This window comes from Bufo gargarizans, chromosome 1 (assembly GCF_014858855.1).
Source record: "Bufo gargarizans isolate SCDJY-AF-19 chromosome 1, ASM1485885v1, whole genome shotgun sequence".
Classification (NCBI taxonomy): Eukaryota; Metazoa; Chordata; class Amphibia; order Anura; family Bufonidae; genus Bufo; species Bufo gargarizans.
Window position 1 is genome coordinate 597,081,631 of NC_058080.1, and position 25,939 is coordinate 597,107,569.

Sequence of the window (25,939 nt, forward strand, 5' to 3'; positions counted from 1 at the left end):
GCTGTAGCTGGGCGAGTTATTTAGTGTCCGTTCAAGCACATTTCTTGTTCTGGGTTGAAATACAATTCCCAATTTAGCAATTTCATAATTTAGTGGTTTCTGCTATATCAGAGCTATTTGAAATCTATCCCTAAAAGGGTATATAATATTCAAGGTGCACATTGGGTCATTCAGAATAACTTCACACACACCCGCTACTGTGTATTTCCAAGTCTAATTCTGGCACTAAACCCATACCTGTCACCCAGCGCCTAAATACTAGGCCTCAAATTTATATCCCGCTAAATCTGTCCTTAGTGCTGTAGCTGGGCGAGTTATTTAGTGTCAGTTCAAGCACATTTCTTGTTCTGGGTTGAAATACAATTCCCAATTTAGCAATTTCATAATTTAGTGGTTTCTGCTATATCAGAGCTATTTGAAATCTATCCCTAAAAGGGTATATAATATTCAAGGTGCACATTGGGTCATTCAGAATAACTTCACACACACCCGCTACTGTGTATTTCCAAGTCTAATTCTGGCACTAAACCCATACCTGTCACCCAGCGCCTAAATACTAGGCCTCAAATTTATATCCCGCTAAATCTGTCCTTAGTGCTGTAGCTGGGCGAGTTATTTAGTGTCCGTTCAAGCACATTTCTTGTTCTGGGTTGAAATACAATTCCCAATTTAGCAATTTCATAATTTAGTGGTTTCTGCTATATCAGAGCTATTTGAAATCTATCCCTAAAAGGGTATATAATATTCAAGGTGCACATTGGGTCATTCAGAATAACTTCACACACACCCGCTACTGTGTATTTCCAAGTCTAATTCTGGCACTAAACCCATACCTGTCACCCAGCGCCTAAATACTAGGCCTCAAATTTATATCCCGCTAAATCTGTCCTTAGTGCTGTAGCTGGGCGAGTTATTTAGTGTCCGTTCAAGCACATTTCTTGTTCTGGGTTGAAATACAATTCCCAATTTAGCAATTTCATAATTTAGTGGTTTCTGCTATATCAGAGCTATTTGAAATCTATCCCTAAAAGGGTATATAATATTCAAGGTGCACATAGGGTCATTCAGAATAACTTCACACACCCGCTACTGTGCATTTCCAAATCTAATTCTGTCACTAAACCCATACCTGTCACCCAGCGCCTAAATACTAGGCCTCAAATTTATATCCCGCTAAATCTCTCGTTACCGCTGTCCTGTTGTGGCTGGGAAAGTTATTTAGTGTCCGTCAAAGCACATTTTTTGTTCTGGGTTGAAATACAATTCCCAATTTAGCAATTTCATAATTTAGTCGTTTCTGCTATATCAGAGCTATTTGAAATCTATCCCTAAAAGGGTAGATCATATTGAAGGTGCACATAGGGTCATTCAGAATAACTTCACACACACGCTTCTGTGCATTTCCAAGTCTAATTCTGTCACTAAATCCATACCGGTCACCCAGCGCCTAAATACTAGGCCTCAAATTTATATCCCGCTGAATTTGAATACAATACATTGGGCCAAATAATATATTTGTTGTTGTGGTGAACCATAACAATGAGAAAAACATCTAGTAAGGGACGCGGACGTGGACATGGTCGTGGTGGTGTTAGTGGACCCTCTGGTGCTGGGAGAGGACGTGGCCGTTCTGCCACATCCACACGTCCTAGTGTACCAACTACCTCAGGTCCCAGTAGCCGCCAGAATTTACAGCGATATATGGTGGGGCCCAATGCCGTTCTAAGGATGGTAAGGCCTGAGCAGGTACAGGCATTAGTCAATTGGGTGGCCGACAGTGGATCCAGCACGTTCACATTATCTCCCACCCAGTCTTCTGCAGAAAGCGCACAGATGGCGCCTGAAAACCAACCCCATCAGTCTGTCACATCACCCCCATGCATACCAGGGAAACTGTCTCAGCCTCAAGTTATGCAGCAGTCTCTTATGCTGTTTGAAGACTCCGCTGGCAGGGTTTCCCAAGGGCATCCACCTAGCCCTTCCCCAGCGGTGAAAGACATAGAATGCACTGACGCACAACCACTTATGTTTCCTGATGATGAGGACATGGGAATACCACCTCAGCATGTCTCTGATGATGACGAAACACAGGTGCCAACTGCTGCGTCTTTCTGCAGTGTGCAGACTGAACAGGAGGTCAGGGATCAAGACTGGGTGGAAGACGATGCAGGGGACGATGAGGTCCTAGACCCCACATGGAATGAAGGTCGTGCCACTGACTTTCACAGTTCGGAGGAAGAGGCAGTGGTGAGACCGAGCCAACAGCGTAGCAAAAGAGGGAGCAGTGGGCAAAAGCAGAACACCCGCCGCCAAGAGACTCCGCCTGCTATTGACCGCCGCCATCTGGGACCGAGCACCCCAAAGGCAGCTTCAAGGAGTTCCCTGGCATGGCACTTCTTCAAACAATGTGCTGACGACAAGACCCGAGTGGTTTGCACGCTGTGCCATCAGAGCCTGAAGCGAGGCATTAACGTTCTGAACCTGAGCACAACCTGCATGACCAGGCACCTGCATGCAAAGCATGAACTGCAGTGGAGTAAACACCTTAAAACCAAGGAAGTCACTCAGGCTCCCCCTGCTACCTCTTCTGCTGCTGCCGCCTCGGCCTATTCTGCTGCTGCCGCCTCGGCCTCTTCCTCCGCCTCTGGAGGAACGTTGGCACCTGCCGCCCAGCAAACAGGGGATGTACCACCAACACCACCACCACCACCTCCGTCACCAAGCGTCTCAACCATGTCACACGCCAGCGTTCAGCTCTCCATCTCACAAACATTTGATAGAAAGCGTAAATTCCCACCTAGCCACCCTCGATCCCTGGCCCTGAATGCCAGCATTTCTAAACTACTGGCCTATGAAATGCTGTCATTTAGGCTGGTGGACACAGACAGCTTCAAACAGCTCATGTCGCTTGCTGTCCCACAGTATGTTGTTCCCAGCCGGCACTACTTCTCCAAGAGAGCCGTGCCTTCCCTGCACAACCAAGTATCCGATAAAATCAAGTGTGCACTGCGCAACGCCATCTGTGGCAAGGTCCACCTAACCACAGATACGTGGACCAGTAAGCACGGCCAGGGACGCTATATCTCCCTAACTGCACACTGGGTAAATGTAGTGGCAGCTGGGCCCCAGGCGGAGAGCTGTTTGGCGCACGTCCTTCCGCCGCCAAGGATCGCAGGGCAACATTCTTTGCCTCCTGTTGCCACCTCCTCCTTCTCGGCTTCCTCCTCCTCTTCTTCCACCTGCTCATCCAGTCAGCCACACACCTTCACCACCAACTTCAGCACAGCCCGGGGTAAACGTCAGCAGGCCATTCTGAAACTCATATGTTTGGGGGACAGGCCCCACACCGCACAGGAGTTGTGGCGGGGTATAGAACAACAGACCGACGAGTGGTTGCTGCCGGTGAGCCTCAAGCCCGGCCTGGTGGTGTGTGATAATGGGCGAAATCTCGTTGCAGCTCTGGGACTAGCCAATTTGACGCACATCCCTTGCTTGGCGCATGTGCTGAATTTGGTGGTGCAGAAGTTCATTCACAACTACCCCGACATGTCAGAGCTGCTGCATAAAGTGCGGGCCGTCTGTTCGCGCTTCCGGCGTTCACATCCTGCTGCTGCTCGCCTGTCTGCGCTACAGCGTAACTTCGGCCTTCCCGCTCACCGCCTCATATGCGACGTGCCCACCAGGTGGAACTCCACCTTGCACATGCTGGACAGACTGTGCGAGCAGCAGCAGGCCATAGTGGAGTTTCAGCTGCAGCACGCACGGGTCAGTCGCACTACAGAACAGCACCACTTCACCACCAATGACTGGGCCTCCATGCGAGACCTGTGTGCCCTGTTGCGCTGTTTCGAGTACTCCACCAACATGGCCAGTGGCGATGACACCGTTATCAGCGTTACAATACCACTTCTATGTCTCCTTGAGAAAACACTTAGGGCGATGATGGAAGAGGAGGTGGCCCAGGAGGAGGAGGAGGAGGAGGAAGAGGGGTCATTTTTAGCACTTTCAGGCCAGTCTCTTCGAAGTGACTCAGAGGGAGGTTTTTGGCAACAGCAGAGGCCAGGTACAAATGTGGCCAGCCAGGGCCCACTACTGGAGGACGAGGAGGACGAGGATGAGGAGGAGGTGGAGGAGGATGAGGATGAAGCATGGTCACAGCGGGGTGGCACCCAACGCAGCTCGGGTCCATCACTGGTGCGTGGCTGGGGGGAAAGGCAGGACGATGACGATACGCCTCCCACAGAGGACAGCTTGTCCTTATCCCTGGGCAGCCTGGCACACATGAGCGACTACATGCTGCAGTGCCTGCGCAACGACAGCAGAGTTGCCCACATTTTAACCTGTGCGGACTACTGGGTTGCCACCCTGCTGGATCCACGCTACAAAGACAATGTGCCCACCTTACTTCCTGCACTGGAGCGTGATAGGAAGATGCGCGAGTACAAGCGCACGTTGGTAGACGCGCTACTGAGAGCATTCCCAAATGTCACAGGGGAACAAGTGGAAGCCCAAGGCCAAGGCAGAGGAGGAGCAAGAGGTCGCCAAGGCAGCTGTGTCACGGCCAGCTCCTCTGAGGGCAGGGTTAGCATGGCAGAGATGTGGAAAACTTTTGTCAACACGCCACAGCTAACTGCACCACCACCTGATACGCAACGTGTTAGCAGGAGGCAACATTTCACTAACATGGTGGAACAGTACGTGTGCACACCCCTCCACGTACTGACTGATGGTTCGGCCCCATTCAACTTCTGGGTCTCTAAATTGTCCACGTGGCCAGAGCTAGCCTTTTATGCCTTGGAGGTGCTGGCCTGCCCGGCAGCCAGCGTTTTGTCTGAACGTGTATTCAGCACGGCAGGGGGCGTCATTACAGACAAACGCAGCCGCCTGTCTACAGCCAATGTGGACAAGCTGACGTTCATAAAAATGAACCAGGCATGGATCCCACAGGACCTGTCCGTCCCTTGTCCAGATTAGACATTAACTACCTCCCCATAACCATATATTATTGGACTCCAGGGCACTTCCTCATTCAATCCTATTTTTATTTTCATTTTACCATTATATTGCGATGCTACCCAAAGTTGAATGAACCTCTCCTCTGCCTGTGTGCTAGGCCTAAATATATGCCAATGGACTGTTGCAGTGGTGGCTGACATGAAGCCTGATTCTCTGCTATGACATGCAGACTAATTCTCTGCTGACATGAAGCCAGATTGTCTGTTACGGGACCTCCCTCCTCTGCCTGGGTGCTGGGCCTAAATTTATGACAATGGACTGTTGCAGTGGTGGCTGACGTGAAGCCTCATTCTCTGCTATGACATGCAGACTGATTCTCTGCTGACATGAAGCCAGATTGTCTGTTACGGGACCTCTCTCCTCTGCCTGTGTGCTAGGCCTAAATATATGCCAATGGACTGTTGCAGTGGTGGCTGACGTGAAGCCTGATTCTCTGCTATGACATGCAGACTGATTCTCTGCTGACATGAAGCCAGATCCTCTGTTACGGGACCTCTCTCCTCTGCCTGTGTGTGTGCTGGGCCTAAATATATGCCAATGGACTGTTGCAGTGGTGGCTGACGTGAAGCCTCATTCTCTGCTATGACATGCAGACTGATTCTCTGCTGACATGAAGCCAGATTCTCTGTTACGGGACCTCTCTCCTCTGCCTGTGTGTGTGCTGGGCCTAAATATATGCCAATGGACTGTTGCAGTGGTGGCTGACGTGAAGCCTCATTCTCTGCTATGACATGCAGACTAATTCTCTGCTGACATGAAGACAGATTCTCTGTTACGGGACCTCCCTCCTCTGCCTGGGTGCTGGGCCTAAATATATGCCAATGGACTGTTGCAGTGGTGGCTGACGTGAAGCCTCATTCTCTGCTATGACATGCAGACTAATTCTCTGCTGACATGAAGACAGATTCTCTGTTACGGGACCTCTCTCCTCTGCCTGGGTGCCGGGGCCTAAATATCTGAGAATGGACTGTTCCAGTGGTGGGTGACGGGAAGCCAGATTCTCTGCTATGGAACCTCTCTCCAATTGATTTTGGTTAATTTTTATTTATTTAATTTTTAATTTAATTCATTTCCCTATCCACATTTGTTTGCAGGGGATTTACCTACATGTTGCTGCCTTTTGCAGCCCTCTAGCTCTTTCCTGGGCTGTTTTACAGCCTTTTTAGTGCCGAAAAGTTCGGGTCCCCATTGACTTCAATGGGGTTCGGGTTCGGGACGAAGTTCGGATCGGGTTCGGATCCCGAACCCGAACATTTCCGGGATGTTCGGCCGAACTTCTCGAACCCGAACATCCAGGTGTTCGCTCAACTCTACTTGTGGCCCATGTCAGTAAAATGTTTTGGGACTGGGAGGTCCATGCGTTTTTTGCGAATCGTATATCGATGTTGATTAATTCGACTTTTAAAATCACATGTAGTCTCACCAATATATAATAACTGACATGGGCACCAAAGGATATATATGACGTATGACGATTCACACGTCAAAAAATGCTTGATGTAATATTTTTTCTGTGTCAAGGGATGTAAGAAAAAACTACCCTTTTGCATATATCGGCAATTAATGCAGTTTAAGCATGGAAAACTTCCTAATTTAGGAGTATGCAAAAAAGTCTGGCCAGACTCCTTTTGTGTACCTATGTCCGTGTGGACTAATTTATCTTTGAGGTTTCTGGCTCTCTTGTATGACATGAGGGGAGGAAGAGAAAACTCTTCAATCCCCCCATGTCCACTTTTCAAGACTGACCAGTGTTTCAAAACAATTTGTCGAATGTATGAGCTATCCTCTGTATACACAGTGACTAAAGGAATTCTCTTCATTTCTTTATTGGTATTCTCCTTCTTCTTAGTAAGGAGGTCTCTTTGTGATTTTTCTTGAATAGTAGTAAGATGTTGATCCAATAGGGCTATGGGGTAATCCCTGTCTATAAGGACTGTGTCATACGCTTTAGAGTCCCCTCCAATTCATCGTTATTGCTAACTATGCGTTTGGCACGGTAAAATTGGCTCAGGGGGAGGGATTTCACCATAGCCCTAGGATGTGCACTGTGATAACTTAACAACGTGTTGCGATCGGTGGGCTTGGAGTATAGGCCCGTCGATAGCTTATGATTGTCCAAAGTCACCACAGTGTCCAAAAAATGTATTTGGTTACGTGAGTGTTCCAACGTAAATTTAATATCAGAGTCAATGGTGTTCAAGAATTGGAAGAACTCCATGAGCGTGTCCTCTGAGTCCACCCAAATCAAAAAAATATCATCTATGTATCGCCACCACCTCAGAACATGTCGGAAGTGGGGCGATACATAGATGTAGGTCTCCTCGAGGAAGGAGACCGCCATGTTGGCATAAGTGGGGGCCACATTGGACCCCATGGCGGTCCCCTTCCTCTGGAGATAAAAATGATCTCCAAACAAAAAATAATTGCATGTCAATACCAGATGTAACAGCTGTAATATGAAGTCCTGACATTCAGCTGTGTAAGTGGATTGAGACAAGGCCTTAGTTACCACCTCTATCCCAAAATCATGTCTGATTGAGGTGTATAGGCTAGCAATATCTAGCGATGCTAGAATTACATCACCTGATAAAGTAACTTCTTCTAGTTTATTTAAAAAATCTGAAGTATCCTGAATGTAGGACTGAGCTGACAATGCATACTGTCGTAATACTCTATCAAGGAAAATAGAAATATTAGACAGAAGGGATCCACGACCGGACACTATCGGTCTGCCAGGAGGGTTATTAAGGCTCTTGTGGATTTTAGGCAACAAGTATAAAAAAGGTGTCATTGGATGTGAAATAGAAAGGAAAATCTTAAGCTTGTCATCAATGATGCCAGCATTGCTGGCTTCTTGTAGCAAGCTCTGTATCCTCCGTTCAATGTCCCATCTAGGATCCGTATTTAGTTTCTGATAGACCTCACAGTCCTCCAACTGTCTGTTGGCCTCTGCAATGTATTGATGAGTGTCCATGACCACAATCGCACCACCCTTGTCCGCAGACTTGATGGTGAGACTGTGGTCATGGACCAACTCATCAATTGCGTGCCACTCAATCTGTGTTATATTAGGATGTGTGAATTTTTTCTTTTCATTCAATTTCAACATATTCACATCCTTCGTTACCGCATCAATGAACAAATCAATTGCAGGGGATGACACAGGTGGACTAAATTCACTTTTGTTAAACAAATTATAATCACTCAGTTTCAATTCAGTTTTAGTACAAATTTTGTCTGCAGTTGGATGTGTTGAAAACCAGGTCCTAAGCTTCAGTCTACGGAAGAATTGATGTAAATCGGCTTCAAGTTGAAGCCAATCCGTCTTGTTGGTAGGACAGAAGCCTAGGCCCTTGGCCAACACATCCAACTGTACTTGTGATAGAACATGTGAAGAGATATTTACCACAATGTTGGTATCATTTAATTGCGTTTTTTGGCTAGTGGTTTCTTGCTCCTCGTTTTTGTGTCGGTGACGTTTTCGTCCTCCACGCCGCGTTCGTTTCTTCCTAATGAGTTCATTGTGTACTCTAAAAAAGGTTCCGTGGTGATGTTATTTTGTTGTACTTGCGTCAGATCCCTACTGGGATTTTTCTTTCCAATTTTCTGAGCACGTTGTTGTGGTTGGTGATTAATTGTCCAGTTATATATATTCCCAGTGTTGTAATCCAACGCGTCGCGTTGCCACTTGCTACGTTTTGTGTCCTGGATTTCAGATTTCAATTTATCCAAATGAGGTTGTAATTTGGACAAATAATCCTGGTGTTCCTCTGTAGATGCGCAGTAGTATACCCGGGACGCCGGGACCCACGTGTATCGGCCCCATCGCACACTCCCATGAGCGGACTCATCACTCTGCTGAGGGTACACCTGCACATTTAATTTTCACAGAAGATATGCACCTGGATTGATAATTGTCATAATTAAAATATTTTATGCTGTACATGATATGCCGAATTGGTTATGGGAATGATTAACACTGCATCATTGAATTGAATTCGGGGATACAATGTGAATGTATCAGGATGTTGATAATACTGTTTGTATCACTATTTTTAAATGTATTTTCTTTAAATGGATGTACTTAGATTATTTGATTGTTTAATGATGTGAAAGCGTTTAAATACGCACATTGCACTGCTTACTATGTCACTGCCTGAGGAAAATCCCATTGAGAGGATTGAAACGTCGCATGCTTGGTGAATAAAGTCTTTTTTTACTTTCTTACAACCTCTGGCACTCCGCATATACCTTACAGATAGTGGTGCTGCCCACACTTTCTCTCCCTTTGTTGACACATATGTAATAAGCACATTGTATATTTATGATATTAAAACTTGAAAAATAAAATAATATTAATGTGCAATTTATTTTTTATATAACACTTCACTGCACTGACATTTGTAGTATATCAGTATATAGATATTTTCATCGCTACAGCATAATCGATACACACCGGCAAGGTCTGAAAATAGTCCTTTGCATTGTTCTCCAAAGGAAGTATGAACAGCTATGCCTTGGTATGCATCCCAGGCACACTAAATTTAGATTTTAGGTCAGAGATTAATGATAATATCAGCAAAACATATCTTTCACAGAGAAGCATATTTTCTGTAGTTATTAACTTACAGAAAAATTTAATAATGAAAATGTATAATGGAATTTCAAGTGCTACAAAGACTGTTTTGCTCCTGTCTATTCCTATGTGCCCTGTTAGGGCATTCGGGCATCACACAGTGAGTGGTACACTCTATTAGCCAGCATACAAAGAGGGAGCTGAGCTGCAGTATACTGCAGAACGCCATCAGGTCAATACACAGTAGATGAAGCCTTCTGACTCTGACACTGTTTTATTTCCCTCACCAGTTGCTGCCAAAAACAGCTGCTCGGTGTGAGTTCCAGGTATTGGAACCCTAATGATCTGGTACTGAAGATCTATCCTGAGGATAGATTATCAATATCTAGACACTGGGAAAACTCCTTTGTATTACCTACATTTTTTAAATAACTATATGCACAATGGCCTTGATTTATTATGCTTATGGATTCAAAAAGTCACAAAATGGGCCTTTGCAACTTTTTGAACTTACTTGTGCAAACATTTTTTGCATTTTTACACCACTCACACTACTCTTGAAATATGGGTGTCACTCAAGATTTATCACTGAGACTTTTTAAAAAAATCCCAAATCAGTCTCATACCAATAGGAGGACAAAGTAGGAAAACTGGAGTAGCTTTTCTAGACAAAGGTGTTAGGTTTAAGGATAAGACAAATTTATAAAACAGCATACGACATTTGATAAATATGGTATAAAGTACGCCGACACAGACTAAAAAAAACTGACTTCAAATTTTTCACTCATAATGAATTCCCCCCAATTTATGTTGATTTTTTTAATTTTATTTCAGCAACATTAAATCAAACTATAGACATATGCAAACAGTACCCAAATCTTTGTCTAAATGGACGGTGTATTCCCCACCTTAATAGCTATCGCTGTGAATGTAACTTGGGCTTTAAGCAAGATACACACACAGAATGCATTGGTAAGTAACATTTATAATAGTTTGAAATTTGTAGACTTTTTGAACCAATATTGTTTAGTATATATATTATTAGTACACACTACATACTTAAACATGTTTGTGTAATGGCTTTCCAATTTCCAACAATTGCATTCTAAAGGGCAAAAATAAACATACAAGACATAATGGAGAGAGACTGGTAATACACAGTAACTGCGCTAATGCGTGCTCAGCACCCCAGGGTGTCATTAAGAATAATTTAAAAACATAAAACGTGCAATGATAACTATAAACTTAAATTAAGTAAGTGAACTACATTACCTTATGCAAAATTAGCTAATGGGCAAATGATGTTTTAGAAATTAATAGAATATAGTTGACATTACCTGATAATGTAGAATCTGTGGAAGTGATCCACAAGGAAATAAAGTAATTTGGATAAATAATCAAAGTTTGACTTGGCCTATTTGAACAATTCTATTGTCTGGAGACTTAGTGAAAGTTATCTAAAATGTTTACTTAACTGCTCCACCCTGAATAATAATATAACCCTAATGATATACCTTAAACCAAATTATATTTTTCTCATTACTGTAACCAGATGTGGATGAGTGCACATCAAATCCATGTAATAATGGTGACTGTGTTAATACTCCTGGATCATATTACTGTAAGTGCCATTCTGGCTTCCAAAGAACTCCCGCCAAACAATCTTGTATGGGTAAGTATAATCTATTAACTATGACTTTCCTTTGTCATCACAAAGCCAAAATGCTATTGCGAATGTGCAACACATTGGTACTACCATTTTTCTTCTCATAGTGGCTTTTCAAAATTTCCTACCGATTGCATAGCAGAAAAGATAAAGAAAAGCTTAAAAAACATCAAAGTTTCAGCTCAAGAAATTAGAGGGGAAATGAATGGCATGGGGACAGGCCCACTGATGTGTCATTCAGGATGAAGGCTCACTATCGATACAATGACTCACATCAGCAATAATCCTGTACATGAGATTCATCCAATACTATAGTAAAAGACTTATTAAATGTTACTAACATAGTGACTTTTCAAGCTTTCTTCAGCTGCTCAAATATGCGTAGTCAAAGTCACCTTAGGGCTCTTTCACACAAGCTTATGCCATGTGGGTAATCTACTGCGTGAAAGAGTGCCAAGCCCCGTTCCGGACAGCAGAGACACGCAGCGATAACATGATTGATAATGCTCTCTGTGACCTTTTTACTAAAATATCACGGTGAGATAAAGTTGCTGTGATTTTGTAGTAAAAAGATCACACAGAGGCACAGCGCAATATCAATCATGTTATCGCTGCGTGTCTCTGCTGTCCAGAGCGGGGCTTGGCCCTCTTTCACGCAGAGGATTACCCACACGCCATCCGCTCATGTGAAAGAGCCCTTAAGGTCCTTTTATATGGACCCATGTTACAGGCAATTATCAGGAAAGCACCATTTGTTCCTGATAAGTGCCTAATCATTAGAGATGAGCGAATCGAAGTCAAACAAATTGAGGCTGGTCTCCCCTCTTTCTATCTCTCTCTCCCCTTTCTATCAGTCTGTATAGTCTCTCCTTTCCTGGCCAGAGGGGTGCTACTGACCTCTCTCACTCTCATTATAACTTATCTTTGCAGTATCCTCACCAGAATACAGTCTCTGAACATAAAACCCTTCTGTACTTTTGATATTATGGGGAACTTGAACCTTATTGCTCCCACCAGTATGCACAGAAGTCTGTAGCCACATTATAAATGTGTTACTTTTCTTTGACAAATGCTCTGCACTTTCCCTTATGTGGCCGCTGTATGTTCTGATAATAATAGATAATCCACAGGGTTGACGTATCCCAAGGTAAGCTTCATTCGTTGCTGCACTCTTACTTACTCCCAGCTTATTCTAGACTGACTCACTTTCTTCTATGGAGGAGCCGTTCAGCAATAGTAGCTCAACAACTTCCATTCTCTCCATATACAGCCTTTGGAACATACTGTGCACAAAATACACTGACATTAACACTTGCAGTGGGACATTACAGATAATCTCTCACTTCTTGCAAAGATTGGATTGATTTTGATCTGGTTTGTTAAAATGTAAAAAAAAATTTTTTTTTTACTCACAGATATTGATGAGTGCATTCAAAATGGCATTCTCTGCAAACATGGTCGGTGTGTAAACACTGAAGGAAGCTTTCAATGCATCTGCAATGCTGGATTTGAACTAACTGCTGATGGCAAGAACTGCGCAGGTAAAATGTATTCACGTGTGAAAAAATACAATTACAACTTTGAAAAAGAATTCATGTTCAAACACTTGGCAAAATAATATAAGAAATATGTACAGTGGATATAAAAAGTCTACACACCCCTGTTAAAATGTCAGGTTTCTGTGATGTAAAAAGATTATTAGACAAAGATAAATAATTTCAGAACTTTTTCCACCTTAAATGTGACCTATAAACTGTACAACTCAATTGAAAAACAAACTGAAATCTTTTAGGTAGAGGGAAGAAAAAATATAAAAATAAAATAATATGGTTGCATAAGTGTGCACAACCTTAAACTAATACTTTGTTGAAGCACCTTTTGATTTTATTACAGCACTCAGTCTTTTTGGGTATGAGTCTATCAGCATTGCACATTTTGACTTGGCAAGATGTGCCCACTCTTCTTGGCAAAAACACTCCAAATCTGTCAGATTGCGAGGGGATCTCCTGTTCACAGCCCTCTTCAGATCACCCCACAGATTTTCAATCGGATTCAGGTCTGGGCTCTGGCTGGGCCATTCCAAAACTTTAATCTTCTTCTGGTGAAGCCATTCCTTTGTTGATTTGGATGTATGCTTTGGGTCGTTGTCATGCTGAAAGATGAAGTTCCTCTTCATGTGCAGCTTTCTAGCAGAAGCCTCAAGGTTTTGTGCCAATATTGACTGCTATTTGGAACTGTTCATAATTCCCTCTAGCTTAACTAAGGCCCTAGTTCCAGCTGAAAAAAAAAAAAAAAAAAACTGCCCCAAAGCATAATGCTGCCACCACCATGCTTCACTGTGGGTATGGTGTTCTTTTGGTGATGTGCAGTGTTGTTTTTGCGCCAAACATATCTTTTGGAATTATGGCCAAGAAATTCAACCTTTGTTTCATCAGACCATAACACCTTTTTCCACATGCTTTTGGGAGACTGTGTTTTGGAAAAATGTAGCCTGGCTTGGATGTTTTTCTTCGTAAGAAAAGGCTTTCGTCTTGCCACTCTACCCCATAGCCCAGACATATGAAGAATACAGGAGATTGTTGTCACATGTACCACACAGCCAGTACTTGCCAGATATTCCTGCAGCTCCTTTAATGTTGCTGTAGGCCTCTTGGTAGCCTCCCAGACCAGTTTTCTTCTCGTATTTTCATCAATTTTGGAGGGACGTCCAGTTCTTGGTAATGTCACTGTTGTGTCATATTTTCTCCACTTGATGATGACTGTCTTCACTGTGTTCCATGGTATATCAAATGCCTTGGAAATTCTTTTGTACCCTTCTCCTGACTGATACCTTTTAACAATGAGATCCCTCTGATGCTTTGGAAGCTCTTTGTGGACCAACTAGAGCAGCTGAACTTTATTTGGGGTTAATCAGAGGCACTTTAAATGATGGCAGGTGTCTGCTGACTCCTATTTAACATGATTTTGAATGTGATTGCTTATTTCTGAACACAGCTACATCCCCAGTTATAAGGTGTGCACACTTATGCAACCATATTATTTTAGTTTTTTTTGTTTTCTTCCCTCCACCTAAAATATTTCAGTTTGTTTTTCAATTGAGTGGTTCAGTTTATAGATCACTATAAAGGTGGAAAAAGTTCTGAAATTATTTATCTTTGTCTCATTTTATAGCCCAGAAACCTGACATTTTAACAGGGTGTGTAGACTTTTTATATCCACTGTATATTGTCTACATTGGACAACCATCTATCATGAATATACTGTATTAGTAATAGTCATTTGTTTAATTCTGATATGCTGAACACTTGGTCATTAAAGCAGTTCTCCAGAACTTTCAATGAAACAGTTACTAAATGGTTAAATAAATGACCTTTTTTTGCATAGTAATCATGCAAGCAGCTGCTAGCAGAAGCAGTTGGGCTGTCATTTCAACCAACTTTTTTCTAATGGCCATGGAGACAGTAATAGTCTAAAATAACACAAATGCCTAAACCTCGATACTGATCAAAATTATCTAGGCTTTTTTGTCAATAAAGAGTTCTTCTCTGAAACGAACTGGTTTTCTGCCATTTCATTAATCATGTAATCTAATCTTGGACAGTTGACTACGTCATGTATCATTTGTTTTTATTACTTTATAAGATGGTATCTCTAGACTGCATGGAGGGTTAGAAGGCAGCGCTAAACCAGGTTTAAGCCCTAGTAGCATAGATGGATCTTATCAAATATGGATGAAATGTGTCCAGGGTTCTTGCATAGGATATATGATAATCATAATCAAGGTCAGTTTTTATTACATTAGGCTACTTTCACACTAGCGTTCGATCGGATCCGTTCTGAACGGATCCGATCATATTAATGCAGACGGAGGCTCCGTTCAGAACGGATCCGTCTGCATTAAAATGGCAAAAAAAAGCTAAGTGTGAAAGCAGCCTGAGCAGATCCGTCCAGACTTTCAATGTAAAGTCAATGGGGGACGGATCCGCTTGAAGATTGAGCCATATTGTGGCATCTTCAAACGGATCCGTCCCTATTGACTTACATTGTAAGTCTGGACGGATCCGCACGCCTCCGCACGGCCAGGCGGACACCCGAACGCTGCAAGCAGCGTTCAGCTGTCCGTGCGGAGGCGAGCGGAGCGGAGGCTGAACGCCGCCAGACTGATGCAGTCTGAGCGGATCCGCATCCATTCAGACTGCATCAGGGCTGGACGGAGGCGTTCGGGTCCGCTCGTGAGCCCCTTCAAACGGAGCTCACGAGCGGACCAACGAACGCTAGTGTGAAAGCAGCCTAAATATGTTTGTTTGCTTCATCATTGACTTGTAGTTTGAGGAATAATAAAACCTAGAATAAAGTACATTCAGTATCTTTCCAGTATTAATGGGGTTCGCCTATTCCGGAATGTTACATTTCTCAGATATTTCACACAAAATACAATCTTTCGATGTGAATGATTTAAAACATGTGCAAGGAAAACAGCAAAAGGCAAAAGAGATAAAAAGCCTAGACATAAAGACAAGAGGGGTTAAAAGATAAGTAAAACATGAGCATGTAAACTGAGTGATGCGGTGATGAACTTTTTTTTTAAGACTGGCATATGAAATACCAGTCTTAACTTGAGGAATACAATATCTCCTTAAATGGTGTGAGGAGTCTTATAGTCCAGCCAATGCTCCTCTAGAATTCTGGGAAGAGGGCAGGCAACTGAGCTCCTAGCAAGGTGTACCTCTAATGCTAACAGATGTAAGGTAGCTATCCTATGAATTAATGTTTGGCATTTTAAAAGGCCTTCAGACATGATTGGGATAACAATTAAGCCAGGATCTCATCTATAGCTCTGCACTGATGAGGGGCAATCTCCCTGAAACAGCTGTCCTGAGATGATATGCTGGCTTAATTATTATCTTAGTCAAGTCTCAAGGCCCTTTAAAAGGATGAATATTGACTTGTATATTGACTTACATCTGGTAGTATTAGAGGCAAAGCTTGCTCGGAGCCAATTTAAATACCAAAAATGCTGGTCAATGTTTGTATATTAGTATACTATATGTAATTATGAACCCAAAACATTTAATATTAATCAAGCTCCTACTTGTATTGTCAGATCATGATGAATGTGCCACTACAAATATGTGTTTAAATGGAATGTGTATAAATGAGGATGGCAGCTTCAAGTGCATCTGTAAACCAGGATTTGTCCTGGCAGCCAATGGTCGCTATTGTACAGGTATGTTCTATGACATGATCATCTTCTAGTTAAGTATATTTGATTAATTTTATTTCTATTCTGTTTACATTTTTCTCCAATATCTGCTCTTGTAGATGTTGATGAGTGTCAGACACCAGGCATCTGTATGAATGGACATTGTATCAACACAGAAGGGTCTTTTCGCTGTGAATGTCCTCCTGGTTTGGTTGTTGGGGTAGATGGACGTGTTTGTGTTGGTAAGTTCCTTAGTTATTTCAGTTCTCTAGCATTTTTCTTCACATTTAGAACTTGATATCAGCTGTATAATCTTGTAAACAGGCAGTTTCTCACATCATTTATAGGGTATTGTTTACCAAAAGATGAGATTTTGTGTTTGATTATGTCATATTAGAGTATTTTCCATGGGTTTACTTTTGCCCATCAGAAGATAACTAGACTATGGAAAAAGTCTGAGATCTGCCTTACTTATGAAACTTCTTTTCATATACCCTATCCATGCATCCATGTTTGTGACCCACTGTTGGTGAACCCAACCTATCCATATATTTTATTGACAGTCATTTAGTTGTGTACGAGTAAATTTCAGTAGCCACGGCATGTATGCTTCCTAATATTTTAGTTGGTAAATTTGGGGCATGCAAGCCCCACACTAGGAATGTCCCATTAGATAGGACCACCCACTTATGGGTTAGGCTAACATAAACTCTGTCAATTTCAAACCTCGAACAGCCCAAATAGGCAGGGATTGGCTCTGAAAATTTGAGACAGTCTCTGCAAATTCAGGACTGTTGGCAACTATGTGTATGGGTGGTCATAATTTGCCTCAACACTAAAGTGATTCTGGGCCAGATTTATCTCAAGAAGAGCATATCAAGAGCTGTAGCAATAGACACACCATATATAGATAGATTCACAATTCTGATGCATTATCTAACAGTTACAAAAACTGAAAATGAATTTTAATGCTTTGTAATATAGTTTAAAAAAATTGTTTATGCGATTATATGATATGGTTTTACATTTTATTTTTTCCTTTAGATACCCACGTGCATAGCACTTGCTATGGAGCCATCAAAAAAGGGGTTTGTGTCTATCAATTTCCCAGAGCAGTGACCAAGTCTGAGTGTTGTTGTGCAAACCCAGACTATGGGTTTGGAGAACCATGCAAACCATGTCCACCACGCAACTCAGGTAATAACAGATTATATAATGTACCTTTATAAAAGATTCACTGCATAAAAGAAATGAAAGATAACATATCATTAGTGATGATCGAGCATGCTCGGCCGAATACCACGTGTGCTCGAGCGCCATTCTCAAGTCTCTAGTAAGTACAGCCACTAATTGTAATGCCGTAGCCATGTTGGTTACTGGCATTACAGCATCATCCGGTCTTTTAAAGCACCCGATGATACGAGGTTCAGCCAGTCTTAGTCAGGTAGAGCTGTGCTGTAGAAGGGACAGATAGAGTAGGGAATTTAATTTAATTTTTTGGTTAGGCAGGGTTGGTGTTAGAGACCCAAAAGTCCTTTTAAGGACTAGTGTTGTGTCTGGCAGCAATATATAATTTTTGGTGCGATTAGAGAACCAGAAGTCCTTTTAAGCACTATTGTTGTATCTGGCAGCAATATATATTATAAGCGCAACCTGCGCTACATTGCGTGCAGTTATTAGAGACCCAAAAGTCCTTTTAAGGACTATTGTTGTGTCTGGCAGCAATATATATTATAAGCCCAACCTGCGCTACATTGCGTGCAGTTATTAGAGACCCAAAAGTCCTTTTAAGGACTATTGTTGTGTCTGGCAGCAATATATATTTTTAGCGCAACCTGCTCTAAATAGCTTGCAATTGTTTGGCCGCTGCAGACAGCGACTTTATCTGCGCTACTACTCCTGTGTAATGTGTGCGCAGCCTAAAAATATCTGTGACATTCAGTGTACTTTTTCCATAAACGGTGTCCGCTGCGGACAGTTACATTACCTGCGCTACATCTCCTGTATAATGTGTGCGCATCCTAAAAATATCTGTGACATCCAGTGTACTTTTTCTGTAGACGCTGCGGACAGCGACATTATCTGTGCTACATCTCCTGTTTAACGTGTGCGCATACTGAAAATATCTGTGACATCCAGTGTACTTTTTTCGTAGACACTGCGGACAGCGACATTATCTGCGCTACATTTCCTGTTTAACGTGACCGCATCCTAAATATCAGTGACATTCAGTCTAATTTTTTCGCTGCTGGTGGCAGCGACATTACCTGCGCTACATCTCCTGTATGATGTTTGCGCATCATAAATATCAGTGACATTTCCTGTAATTTTTTATTAGCCGCTGGTGACAGTTACATTACCTGCGCTACATCTCCTGTATAACGTTTGCGCATCCTAAATATCAGTGACATTCAGTCAAATTTTTTTGCCGCTGGTGACAGCAACATTACTTGCGCTACTTCTCCTGTATAACTTTTGCGCATCATAAATATCAGTGATATGTGACATTACGTGCGCTACATCTCCTTTATACCATTCGCACATCCTAAATATCAGTGATATTCAGTTTAATTTATTTGAGCATACACTTACAAAACCTATGCTACTGTACGTGTGACAAACTTGCAAGCAGATATACCATTTAATAGGCACAAGGTGAGCAGTAAGGGACGGGGAAGTGGCCGTGCTGCTGAAGGTGCACACAGAGGCCGTGGCCCTGGGCGCGGTGAAACTGTGCTGGCTGCCAGAGCGCAAGAAACACAATCATCCACAATACCTACCTTTATGTCCCAGTTTGCAGGGCGGCGCAGGACACCACACTCGAAGTCAAACCAGTGTGACCAGGTGGTCGGTTGGATTGCAGCAGATAATGCTTCTAGTCGGTTAAGCACCACCCTGTCTTCCACAAAGTCCAGTCTCAGTAGCCAAGAGTCTCCTTCCTCCCACCATGGATATTCTTGGCAAACAAGTAATCCCACATTCAGATATTCCAAGGAGCTCTTTTCGTCACCATTCCTTGATTTGGACCTCTCGCAAAGCCCACTTGAAGAGGGACATGAGGAGATCGTGTGCACTTATGCCCAAACTCTTAAGCATCCACGGTCACAAGAAGATGATGGTGGGGAACGGCAATTAGTGTTTCACAAGGTGGATGATGATGATGATGAGACACAGTTGCCAATAAGCGAGGTTGTTGTTAGGTCAACAAGGAGGATGACCAGAGTGAGGAAGTGGAAGAGGAGGTGGTGAACAATGAAATCACTGACCCAACCTGGGAAGGTGGCAAACGGAGCGAGGACAGCAGTAGAGAGGGGGAGGGATCCGCAGCACCACAACAGGCTAGAAGAGGCAGTGGGGTGGCAAAAGGGAGAAGGCAGGCCACACCAAACAGGCCCACAACTTTTCCCTGGAGCCCCCCCTTGCAGCAATCTCCATTTCCAAGGGCTAGGTGTTCCGAAGTCTGGCACTTTTTTAAAGAAAGTGCGGACGATAAAATAATTGTCATTTGCAACCTGTGCCGTACCAAAATGAGCAGGGGCGTGAACACTAGCAATCTCACCACCACCAGCATGATCCGCCACATGGAATCAAAGCATCCTAATAGGTGGCCCAAACGCCTGGGTCCACAATCTACACGTCACACCACTACCTCCTCTTCCCCTTTTCGTGCTTGCCATCCCCTGTCCAAGACAGACCCGGATGCCTCCCGCCCTGCACCTAGACCTTCGCAAGCACCATCAGCTAACACATCCACTTCTGTGTCCAAGTGCAGCATACAGATGTCCATACCTCAGGCATTTGAACGATACCCAGCCACCCACCCACAGGCCATAGCACTAAATGCGCACCTTTTCAAATTGCTGGCCCTGGAAATGTTGCCATTTAGGCTTGTGGACACTGAGGCTTTCCGCAGCCTGATGGCGGCGGCGGTCCCTTGATACTCCCCAGCCGCCACTATTTTTTTTTCCAGTGTGCCATCCCCGCCTTGCACCAGCATGTGTCCCATAACATCACCCGTGCCCTGACCAACGCAGTTATTGTGAAGGTCCACTTAACGACTGACACATAGACAAGTTTTTGTGGCCAGGGATGCATTTCCCTAACGGCACACTAGGTGAACGTTGTGGAGGCCAGGAGCGAGTTGTACCCTAGGATGGCACAGGTGCTATTGATGCCAAGGATGGCAGGTCCTACTTCCAACAGGATTTCTGCCACCACCTACATTAGTGGCTGCAACCCCCCCCCCCCCACTCCTCCTCCACTTTCACCTCTGAATTATAATTTTACAGCACCAGTCATCCATCAGTCAGTAGCTGGAAACAGTGTAGCACTGCAGTGGGGAAGTGGCAACAGGCCGTGCTTAAACTAATATGTTTAGGTGACAAACAGCACACCGCCGAAGATCTGTGGCAGGGTATGAGGGACTAGACTGAGCTGTGGCTCTCGCCACTCAACCTATAACCAGGCATGGTTGCGTCTGATGATGGCCGTAACTAGGTGGCGGCTTTGGAGCTCGGCAAGCTCACACACATACCATGCCTAGCCCACGTGTTAAACTTAGTGGTTCAGCGGATTCTCAAAACCTACTCCAATTTGCCTGAGCTACTGGTGATGGTGCGCAGCGTGTGTGTACATTTCTGAAAGTCATCTACAGCTGCCGCCAGTCTGGCAGTGTTGCAGCAGCGCTTGCAATTGCCAGCTCACCGACTGTTGTGCGACGTGAGCACGTGCTCGAACTCGATGTTCCACATGTTGGCCAGGCTTTGTGAGCAGCAAAGGGCAGTAGTGGAATACCAGCTTCCGCTCTTCACAAGCGACGAGCGGGCATGGATGTCTGACCTCTGTGAGGTTTTACGCAACTTTGAGGAATCAACAGAGATGGTGAGCGGCGATGCCGCTATTATCAGCGTAACCATCCCACTTCTGTGTCTACTGAAACGCTCGCTGCTCACAATGAAGGAGGACGCTTTGCATGTGGAAGAGGTGAAAATGGGGGAAGACAGTGCACAGGGTGATAGCCAGACTACCCTCCATTCATCTTCTCAGCGTGAATTGGATGATGAAGAGGAGGAGCAGCAGGAGACGGTTGCCTCCGCTACAGAGGGTAGTATCCATAGCAGGTTTATTCCATCTGTTCAGCGTGGATAGGTCGAAGAGGAGGAAGAGAATGAGGAGATTGAGAGTCTTTTAAACACGTTGTTGCATGTAAGCAGTTCCCAATAAAGGGACTCTTTTTTCACCGGACATGCTGCCTCCGTCATTACTTATTGAATCCTCCTGATGAGGACAGCGAAGTCTTGGACTTTGGCACATATGGCTGACTTTATGCTATGCTGCCTTTCTCGTGACCCTCGCATTAAATGCATTTTGGCCAACACCGATTACTAGTTGTTCACCCTTCTCGACTCCTGCTACAAATAGAACTTCAAATCTCTTATTCCTGTGGTGGAGACTAGAGGAAAAACAAAATGGTGCAATACCAGAAGGTCCTTGTTGAAAAATTTCTCCAAACATTTACAGCTGACAACGCTGGCAGCAGAGTACTTAGTTCTTTAGGCAACCGAGGAGGGGAGATGAGGGGAACACACAGCAGTTCCAACAGAGGCAAGGCAACACTCTCCAAGGCCTGGGACAGTTTCATGACACCCGCCAGCAACCTCACCCTGATGCGCGGACTAGTGTCACAAGGAGAGAAAAGTTTTGGAAGATGGTAATGGAGTACGTAGCAGACGATGTCCTCAATGATCCCTCTGTGCCTTACAACTATTGGGTGTCCTAGCTGAACACATGGCACGAACTGGCACTCTATGCCTTGAAGGTGCTGGCCTGTCAACTGAAAATGTTGACAGGTTGACTCTTATCAAAATGAACAAGGCCTGGATTGCCCCTGCACTTTAAATGTGGCTTTTATGGTGTATTGAATACACTGTATTCCCATGCACCCCTTCCACTACAAAAAAAGGGTAAATGGTACAATCTTCCTTTTCTCATCGTCCTCCTCCATCATATTAACATGCTTATTAGGCTGTCCTCGCTCCTATCCTAATGTTTTACAGGGTCAGCTCAGCAGCAGGCCCTGAACCATAATTTTTTCGATGGTCAGCTTAGCATTAGGCCCTCAACCATAATGTTTTAGAAAGTCAGCTCAGCAGCAGGCCCTCACCCATAATGTTTTAGATGGTCAGATCAGCAGGCACAAGCCACTAATGTTTTAGAGAGTCAGCTCAGCAGCAGACCCTCACTCCTAATGTTTTAGATGGTCAGCTCAGCAGAAGACCCTCCCCACTAATGTTTTAGATGGTCAGCTCAGCAGCAGACCCTCGCCCATAATGTTTTAGATGTTCAGCTCGGCAGCAGGCCCTCGCCCCTAATGTTTTAGATAGTCAGCTCAGCATCAGGCCCTCGCCCATATTGTTTTAGATAGTTAGCTCGGCAGCAGGCCCTCGCCCCTAATCTTTTAGATGGTCGACTCAGCAACGGGCCCTTGCCCATAATGTTTTATATGGTCAGCTCAGCAGCAGGCCCTTGCCCCTAAATGTCTTAGATGGTCAGCTCAGCAGCAGATCCTCAACCATAATTTCTTCGATGGTCAGTTCAGCAGCAGGCCCTCGCCCCTAATGTTTTAGAGAGTCGGCTCACCAGCAGACCCTCAAACATAATTTTTTCGATGGTCAGCTCAGCAGCAGGCCCACACCCCTAATGTTTTAGATGGTCAGCTCAGCAGAAGACCCTCACCCCTAATTTTTTGGATGGTCAGATCAGCCGCAGGCCCTCGCCGCCAATGTTTTAGAGGGTTACCAGCAGGCCCTTGCTCCTAATGTTTTTGACGGTCACCAGCAGGCCATCAATCATAATTTTTCAAGGGTGTGTATAATGCCCTCCTTTATGTGTAATAAAGGGTGTATTGGAGTGCCGATTCCTTTTAATTTTTGGCAGCCCTTTCACTTAGTGCATAGGCTTTATGAGTGTAGGAGTCCCACTACCTGAACAATTGTACCACAATCTGAATGAGGCCCTACTTTATGTGATGTACAGGTTGAATCGGAGTGCCTCTTCCTTGTAATTTTTGGCAGCACTTGCACTTTAAATACAAGTAAATATACAGGAAAGAATGTTTCCTAACAATTTTCCTCTAAAATCGACTTTATCTTCGGTTTTGTGCGTATTATTGTCAGTCTGTAAAATTGGTGTACTACTCAGACAACATCGTTCGCAGCAGCGACCTGGGAGTCCAAGATGCATCCAGACATCCTCCCCATGCTGTTTCCGAACAATTTCAGTGGTGTTTCCATCAATTTCTGACCCTTTCATGTGAACCAGACACCCTCCCCTCTTCAATGCAGGGGGTGTCTGGTTTAATGCTCTGGTTCTCCCATTGACTTCTATTGTGCTCGGGTGCTCGGTTTACATGTGTGTATAAAATATAGTGAAACTTTTATTATAACTTTTCATTAATTACATATCACAATTTACTTGAAACTAGAAGAAATCTAAAATCTTTTGACTGTGATACAGTGAGGAACAGAAGTATTTGAACACCCTGCGATTTTGCTAGTTCCCCCACTAAGAAATCATGGAGGGGTCTGAAATTCACATTGTAGGTGCATTCCCTCTCTGAGAGACAGAATAAAATAAAAAAAAATCAGGAAATCACATTGTATGATTTTAAAGAATTTATTTGTCTTGCACTGATGAACATAAGTATTTGAACACCTGAGAAAATAAGTGTTAATATTTGGTATAGAAGCCATTGTTTGCAATTACAGAGGTCGTTTCCTGTAGTTCTTGACCAGGTTTGCACACACTGCAACAGGGATTTTGGCCCACTCCTCCACACAGATCTCCTCTAGATTAAAGGTTTCTGGGCTGTCGCTGAGCAACACAGAGTTTCAGCTCCCTCCAAAGATGTTCTATTGTATTTAGGTCTGGAGACTGGCTAGGCCACTCCAGAACCTTGATATGCTTCTTATGGAGCCACTCCTTGGTTATCCTGGCTGTGTGCTTTGAGTCGTTGTCATGTTGGAAGACCCAGCCACGACCCATCTTTAATGCTCTGACTGAGTGAAAGAGGTTGTTGCTCAAAATCTCACAATAAATGGCCCCATTCATGCTCTCCTTAATACAGTGCAGTCGTCCTGTTCCCATTGCAGAAAAGCACCCCCAAAGCATGATGTTACCACCCCCAAGCTTCACAGTAGGGATGGTGTTCTTGGGATGCAACTCATCCTTCTTTTTCCTCCAAACATGACGAGTGAAGTTTAGACCAAAAAGTTCTACTTTGGTCTCATCTGACCACATGACTTTCTCCCATGCTTTCTCTGGATCATCCAGATGGTCATTGGCAAACTTTTGACGGGCCTGGACATGTGATGACTTGAGCAGGGGAACCTTCCGTTCAATGCATGACGCCGTAGTGTTCTACCGACAGTGACCTTTGAAACTGTAGTCCCAGCTCTCTTCATGTCATTGACTGGGTCCTCCCTTGTAGTTCTGGGCTGATTCCTCACCTTTCTTATCATCAGTGATACCCCACGAGGTGAGATCTTGCATGAAGCCCCAGTCCGAGGGAGACTGACAGTCATCTTTAGCCTCTTCCATTTTCTAACATTTGCTCCAACAGTTGATCTATTTTCACCAAGCTGCTTGGCAATTGCCCCATAGCCCTTTCCAGCCTTGTGGAGGTCCACCATTTTGTCTATGGTGTCTTTTGAATAGCTCTTTGGTCTTGCCCATGGTAGTAGTTGGCGTCTGACTGACTGTGGGGTGGACAGGTGTCTTTAAAGAGCTCAGACAGGTGCTATTAAGGCTACTTTCACACTAGCGTTCGTCGGTCCGTTTGAAGGAGCTCACGAGCGGACCCGAACGCCTCCGTCCTGCCCTGATGCAGTCTGAATGGAGCGGATCCGCTCAGACTGCATCAGTCTGGCGGCGTTCAGCCTCCGCTCCGCTCGCCTCCGCACGGCCAGGCGGACAGCTGAACGCTGCTTGCAGCGTTCAGCTGTCCGCCTGCCCGTGCGTAGGCGAGCGGATCCGTTCAGACTTACAATGTAAGTCAATGGGAAAGGATCCGCTTGAAGATGACACCATATGGCTCAATCTTCAAGCGGATCCATCCCCCATTGACTTTACATTGAAGGTCTGAACGGATCCGCTCAGGCATCTTGCGCACTTAGAAATTTTTCTAAGTTATTAATGCAGACGGATCCGTACTGAACGGAGCCTCCGTCTGCATTAATATGATCGGATCCGTTCAGAACGGATCCGATCAAGCGCAAGTGTGAAAGTAGCCTAAGTTAGATTAATGAGTGGAGTAGAGGTGGACTTTTTAAAGACACAGTAACAGGTCTTTGAGAGCCAGAATTCTTGCTGTTTCTCAGGTGTTCAAATACTTATGTTGAACAGTGCAAGACAAATACATTCTTTGAAAATCATGTTATTTCCAGATTTTTTTATTTATTCTGTCTCTCAGAGTGGGAAT

At 44.1% G+C, this 25,939-nt stretch overlaps 1 protein-coding gene across 1 annotated transcript in view; it reads left to right on the forward strand.

Moving 5' to 3' along the window:
* The window catches only part of FBN2 (fibrillin 2), a 340,887-nt gene that overhangs the window by 187,604 nt on the left and 127,344 nt on the right, over window positions 1-25,939 (forward strand). Inside the window, exons 11-16 of the mRNA XM_044275860.1 lie at window positions 10,427-10,564; window positions 11,145-11,264; window positions 12,674-12,799; window positions 16,363-16,485; window positions 16,581-16,703; window positions 17,506-17,658. Coding sequence (XP_044131795.1) covers window positions 10,427-10,564; window positions 11,145-11,264; window positions 12,674-12,799; window positions 16,363-16,485; window positions 16,581-16,703; window positions 17,506-17,658 — 783 coding nt within the window. The remainder of the gene's footprint in view (window positions 1-10,426; window positions 10,565-11,144; window positions 11,265-12,673; window positions 12,800-16,362; window positions 16,486-16,580; window positions 16,704-17,505; window positions 17,659-25,939) is intronic.